At 40.3% G+C, this 6,329-nt stretch overlaps 3 protein-coding genes across 3 annotated transcripts in view; 2 read left to right on the top strand and 1 right to left on the bottom strand.

Annotated features, from left to right (window-relative positions):
* Nucleotides 1–1,142, top strand: part of LOC135330771 (uncharacterized) — a gene marked incomplete in the record, with an annotated part of 2,032 nt that extends 890 nt beyond the window's left edge. Inside the window, 3 exon segments of the mRNA XM_064525722.1 lie at nt 138–266; nt 429–578; nt 826–1,142. Of these exon segments, the coding sequence (XP_064381792.1) occupies nt 138–266; nt 429–578; nt 826–950 (404 nt within the window).
* Nucleotides 1,143–1,269: 127 nt separating this feature from the next.
* LOC135333198 (uncharacterized) lies at nt 1,270–2,152 on the bottom strand. The gene is made up of 2 exons (XM_064528143.1): nt 1,714–2,152; nt 1,270–1,652 (listed from the first exon to the last, which is right to left on the bottom strand). The coding sequence occupies exons 1-2, from the start codon at nt 2,150–2,152 to the stop codon at nt 1,270–1,272; spliced, it is 822 nt and encodes a 273-aa protein (XP_064384213.1).
* Nucleotides 2,153–3,296: 1,144 nt separating this feature from the next.
* Nucleotides 3,297–5,669, top strand: LOC135352449 (uncharacterized). Its single transcript, XM_064551632.1, has 5 exons — nt 3,297–3,366; nt 4,542–4,898; nt 4,954–5,235; nt 5,284–5,444; nt 5,492–5,669. Exons 1-5 carry the CDS (start codon nt 3,303–3,305, stop codon nt 5,534–5,536), a joined length of 909 nt encoding a protein of 302 aa, XP_064407702.1. The 5' UTR covers nt 3,297–3,302; the 3' UTR covers nt 5,537–5,669.
* The last annotated feature ends 660 nt before the right edge of the window (nt 5,670–6,329 follow it).

The following is a 6,329-nucleotide window of genomic DNA, read 5'->3' as shown; positions in this document are numbered from 1 at the left end:
GAATGTTAATTTATTGAACAACAGAGTCCCCATTCAGAAATGTTACAACAAAATACTAATTATATGACACGTAAATATAGATGGGTCAAGTTTGTTTTTCTAATTGAACAATAATCATGTAACCTGATCTACTTTAGGTAGCAATGGCCTAGCACAGTTCACTCTCCCACCTGATATTACGGATTCATATCAACCGAGGATAACCATAGTCAATCTACAAGGACAGCAAGAGGTTTATGAAGACCCAAACAGAATATTCAGGACTTGTGAGTTAAACTTCTCTGTATTGGTTTATAAAAAGCATGGTGATCTCTTAATCATCTCAAGCTTCCATACAGTATAATATTAGGAGTTCTCAGTTCATTATAATATAATTATTATAGTATTATGCTCTATAATACATACTGAGTATACATTAATACACACAGCAAGCCATGATCGCTGCTCCATCCATCTGATTAATGAGGGAATCAACTATGATGTTCATAGCAGGGACACTACCTTTCAGTGGGTGTGGACAGGTCCGGGAATTGAGGGAAGAACATTTTGTGTTCTGGACTCTCAGCCTAGCAAAAGATGTATGTTGCATGCATGGTCGCAAAAAACAACACTATTATTATAACAGACTCAGTGCATGTCTTTGACAATTGTGTGTGCATGTGTTCCACGCAAAAACAAGATTGTGATTACCACAGTATACTGAACGGTCAACTCCATATAATTATTGTTTCCACTGCTTTAATTTAACATTCAAGCATGCATGCATGAATGAGAGTGTTATAGTACATGTCATACACATGTTCTCTCCACATGCATGCACTGCAGGCTTCTCTCCGTACACAATCTCTGATTTAGAAAAAGGTCCCCACGTTTTGAGGATACGTGTCAGGAGGGGGGAATGCCCTCTGGGACGAGCTACTCGCAGACTCAATTTCGATACTCCAAAATGAAGAATAGCTCATGCAGTCACACACAGGATTATTAGTATAGCTAGATTGTATTAATACAATGTTGCCTATCTATAGCATTGCACAACAATTTAGTATTATGCAGACAATTAGAGACATTGTCCCACTACAAGAAAATGAGACATAAATGAATATAATTATAGTCGATACATGCAAGACAGTATTCTTAATTCAGTTTGACACAATAATTATTGTCTATTAAGCTAGTTTAGAGGGTATAGTGTACTCATAATGGTAGTCAATATAGTTATAATTATAGTTATATAGCTCATTCTTTTCAACTCTTCTCTTTTCTCTAGCTTCAGTTGTAATAAACTCCGAGAGCATCTATAAGGTCTCCTGCCCGGCCGTAGAGTCCTTGGATGCCATTAAGAGCAGTAACAGAAAAAGGTGTATTTCCAGTCTTACCATATGGCCCAGCAGTGCGTCTCACTCCCTTGGTGTTCCTCATAGTGAAGGTGACCTGATCAATGAGCTCCAATTTTGTCATTCCTTCCATTTTCTCGATGACCTCGTCCAGTCCAACGACCATGACATGTGAAGATCCCTCAGTGCCGCCAAACGAAGGACCCTTGACAATAGATCCTCCGAGAGCAACATACTCGGCTTGAATACCGTTTACTTGGTCGCCAGATCTGATATATAGCTTGGAGATCTTCAAACCAGGACCATGCAGCCATAGCACTAGTGTGTGTGTTAGGGTCATTGTTAAAAGCAGTTCCGTTACTTCCTCCGAATTGTTTACTCTTATTCAGTGGCGCATACAGATAGAAACCGACACCATCAAGGAGATTGTCCGCACGACCACAAACAGCTATAACATTTCCTTCCACAGAAAAAGGAGTGTTTCCAGTAGTGCCATACGGGCCATGAATTGTTGTCGAGCCATTGTCGTTTGTCACAGTAAAAGTGAGCTGATCGACCAGAGTTTCGTTTGTCTTGCCTTCAATTTTGGAAATGAATTTGCCTTCTCCGACAGAAAAGGAGTAGTCTGTTCCACCGCCTCCACCGTGTTGGCCGCTAGTCCAAGTCTGCCCGTTGGCAAGTCGATAGACAACCTGAATCCCGTCTACTTGATTTCCTGCACGAATGTAAATCTTCTGGATTCCAACAATACTGGATTTAGTCGTGAAATCGTCAAACGTGCTGCCACCAGATCCACCAAAAATTATCGACTTGGACATATACTACGTGTCAAATCTTCCAAATCGTAGAATCCAATGCGATCGAGAAGGTCTCCAGCCCCTCCATGAAAAGCAATGATATTTCCCTCCTTCATGAAATGGGAGCAAAATAATGATTGGTACATAATTATATCAAAAGATGTCAGAACAAACAGAGACTCTTATGAGAACCCGTTTTTGAAACCAGCTATATATAGTGTTGGTGCATTGGATAATTGCATGTCAGTATAATTATAGCGTATACTAATTCAACCTGCTTAATTAATCTACACATTGGCCCGGGTAGCCAGTGGCAAAGAAGACACGCTGCTCCAAACAACAAAACCACAATAACATTACCAGACTATTATTGTCATCAATGTTAACTTAGTTAATAACTTCTGGACGTTGAATCTATTGCGGTAGAATAATTTCGTAAGTTAGTTTTCGTATGATGCTCATGCTCTTCAATACGACAATTTCCACCAAATACCTGCATATAGAACATCATGCAGTAATTAAAAGGTACATGAGCGAAAGCGTTCTTTGGCCATTGCAAATCTTGCGAGGGGCTGGCAATAATGTGAAATCTCGTACAGTTCAACTTTAAATCAGCAGAAATCAACAGAAATCAAGCATGAAATCCAAAATCTTCCATGAAATCTCATGAAAAATCTCAAATGAAGCAAAGACTAGATCGACACCACATGCTGCCATTGCATGCACACCTAACTTGACCCTATAATTATAATTTATAAGCCTTAGTGAACAATCAAAGTGGTGTGGGCTCATGTAAATGAGTAGTAAAAGCACCAGGACAATGCAGATAATGTCACTGCATCCTTTAGTGCATGCTTTCACTTTCTAGATACACAAAGGCTAAGTTTACACCAACAGTTTGGATGACATAGACAGTATATATATCTAAACACGATATAGCAGGTTATAATTTACAGTGACATAGCTAGAGTCGGTACAGTAAATTATAGCATGCAGCATAGACTATTATGATTATAGTAGATCAGTATTACTGTAGAGACTATAATAATATAGTCTTACTCTATAATTATACACTCTATCATAGTTTTTATCATAATGAACTATTATCTATCTATATTACTGTACTACATACGTTATACTGTATCACTATAAGTTCGAGTATAGTGCTGCAATGGACATAGATTTTCATGTGTGGATCAAGACACTTCTGGTACTTTTGTGTGTGAATCAATCAGGTATGTATTATTTTTAATGCCATTAGCCTATTATTAATCAGAATCAAGCCAGCCCAATCTAGTACAAAAGTGAATGCTATATACTGCTGTGGAACCTTCCCAAACTAACACTACGATCTTGAATTACCATGTAGAATTACCACTTTAAAAAAACAACGTTTTTTTGTACCTTTGAGTGCTAAGCAAGCTAGCCCGGACCTTTTTCATCTATATCTGGCTCGAACTTCTCCATTCCACAAATCTTTTGACAAATAATAATTATTTATTGTGCCAATGAATTTGCTACAAATCTCAAAAGCAGAGTCTCAAAGCCAGCAATGCAGTGACCTCGAGAACAAGCCGCTCATGATATCAAGGCTAGTACAAGAGCAAGACTTTGATTGTATCTCTGCTTCTGAGCAAAATTGGCGAAAAAAAAATTTGACCCCCCCTGAAAAATAACGTTTTAAACTGATAGACACTAAAAACTAGGCTTGAAGTAATTAAGTAGTCTTCTCTCTTTTATCATGGTAGCAGTCATGTATATCTATTTCTACACTCAGTGCATAATAAACTACAAGTAACTATGCTTAGTCTGTGCAACTCACTTATATTTCAAGGTCTATACCTATTGTAGCAGCATGCTTACACGTTATATGTTCCAATTAATAGCTCTAAAACAGCGTATGGAAAAAAGTCTCTTTTTACTGGGTGTGGTCAGTCATTAGCAAGTACTACACGTACGTGGCTCATGGTGTTACGAAAGAGATGATGTCTCGAGGAAACACAGCTTTGGGAGTTACCCGGCAAAAATGTGCTTAATAGCTCGTAACGCGGATAATTTTCGAGGCTCCACTGCAGATTCAATAAAATCATCACGTGCACCACTCCGTTTCCTATCCCTCTAACTCTTCAATCTATGGTAAAAGTGCAGCAACTTCCCATTCTATCTCAGTCTAGTCTATTGTCAATGTGTGAGTTAGTACTACACTAGTATACTCAAGCTCACACATTGCACTGTCCAAAAAGCAATGGAGTGTTTTATCTCCTGCTTTGCCTCTGTACAGCTCTGCTGTTGGTCAACGGAGGTAAGGTTCATACGTATTACATTTCATCCCTAGTTTGATAATTATTATGGCTAGCTTTTTCAATTTACATATAGCAGAAGCTGGTTGACTGTCATTTCATTTCAACAGAGGCCTCTCTAGTGTACAACACAAGTGTGGCGTGTCCTGGAGAGGCAGTTCTCTTCACATGCTCTATGCCTGGTACCTCATTGAGATGGACGGTGAATCCTCCAACAGCATCTAGCTTGTCGTCAGTAGTACAAACTGATGCATTCTTTCCCTCACAAGTTGGTCGAAGGACCACAGTTGGTTCTGATGTGCTCATGTTTGAGGCTGTTCTTGTGAGCAATGATGGTGGAACTCTGACGTCCACTCTCATCAACCTCAGTGAAGTGTCTGTACTGGATGATAGCAATGTCACATGTACTGTTACTGTTAGTGGTGGTGCTATGCCAATAGAGTCACAGAAGACCATTACAGTTGCTGGTGAGTTGTTGATTTTTGAAGCTAAGAGTGCTGATGCTAATCTTAACTTGTATAGTTGGCCCAACCTCTCTTCTTAATCTAAGAATATCCTCCATTCAAAATCAAACTGACTCCTCCATTATCACTCTGGACTGGGACCCTCCCTCCTCTACTGGTGGTGTGTCTGCCAGCTATGTCCTCACCATCTCACCAACACCTCTTTCTGGGTCACCAGTCACCTTGGAGACCACCTCCACACAGATCACCCTCTCTTACAACACTCCCTACAATGTGACAATCAGAGCTGTCAACTGTGCTGACAATAGCGATGATGTAATGACGATGATTCTTCCTATTGGTTAGTGAACTTTTAACCTCATTCTCAACTGTAACAATCTCAATGCAGTTACCTGCCCCTCCAACCCAACACCTGCAAACAGAGTGACCATCAATGGTGCTCCACCACTGCCTGCACTAGTAGGATCAGCACTAAGCTTCACTTGCCAGCAACCTGTGAGAATGATGGACAATGGTCACCTGAACCTACCACTTATAACTGTTCCTCAGGTATGTTAATCACTATATTGACTGTTACTACAATTTCCTCCTCTCAGACATCTCTTGTGACTCCCCTGCTGCACCATCCAATGGCAATGTGAACATCAATGGTGGGACACCACCCTTCTCATTGGGCTCGATGGTAAACTTTCGTTGTGACGAGGGCCTGTTCCCAGCTGGTGATATGACCAGTACATGTGAGAGTGTGGGTGGAGTGGGAACTTGGAAGCCGGGCACGAATATCATTTGCAGAGACATGCCTGGTGAGCATGATTATATCCTCTTTTTTCAATAGTACGGTTAAGAATGCAATAATAATGGTGAGATTATATAAAATAGCACGAGTAATAAACAAGCAATGACAAAGCTTCTGATTGCACAAGGGGCAGCCGAGTGGCAGCCGAGTGCTGTTAACCTTGCCCGTGCTTATTATGAGCTATTAATCCTTATTGCACGAGTATAACCATAATTATGCTATTGACTTCTCAGCCGTGGCCGTTATTAAAACAATACGTTGTCATTGACGACGGGCAGTTACTGAACCGGATGTGATACAGGATTAATTGCTGTACAAACTCCAGTCACTAATACATGTAGCACATCATAAAATTATTACGATTATGTGTATTATGCATGTACACAGTCAACTGCACTGTTCCTGCTGAGCCCTCCAATGGAACTATAGTAGACTATGATAGGTTGAAGGAGACAGTGTTGGAGGGAACAGTGCTGACTTACCAGTGTGACAATGGACTCTCACTGACTGGACACAACACCATCACCTGCACTAATGCTGGAGTCTGGAGCACTGCAATCATGTGTGTTCTAATGACTGAAGGTGCATGATATTTTGTGGGCCTCACTACATCCCATATATAAATACGTATACCTTTT

Source organism: Halichondria panicea, chromosome 1 (genome assembly GCF_963675165.1).
Source record: "Halichondria panicea chromosome 1, odHalPani1.1, whole genome shotgun sequence".
Lineage (NCBI taxonomy): Eukaryota > Metazoa > Porifera > Demospongiae > Suberitida > Halichondriidae > Halichondria > Halichondria panicea.
This window is presented reverse-complemented; position numbering and strand designations above follow the sequence as displayed.

Bases quoted from the DNA above. Each gene is read 5' to 3' on its own strand.
- LOC135352449 (XM_064551632.1), top strand. From the start codon at position 3,303: ATGGACATAGATTTTCATGTGTGGATCAAGACACTTCTGGTACTTTTG. The intron at 5,236-5,283 runs GTTAGTGAACTT...ATCTCAATGCAG, and splicing joins GACGATGATTCTTCCTATTG to TTACCTGCCCCTCCAACCCA. The intron at 5,445-5,491 runs GTATGTTAATCA...TCCTCCTCTCAG, and splicing joins CACTTATAACTGTTCCTCAG to ACATCTCTTGTGACTCCCCT.
- LOC135333198 (XM_064528143.1), bottom strand. From the start codon at position 2,152: ATGTCCAAGTCGATAATTTTTGGTGGATCTGGTGGCAGCACGTTTGAC. The intron at 1,653-1,713 runs GTAAACAATTCG...CACACACACTAG, and splicing joins GTATGCGCCACTGAATAAGA to TGCTATGGCTGCATGGTCCT.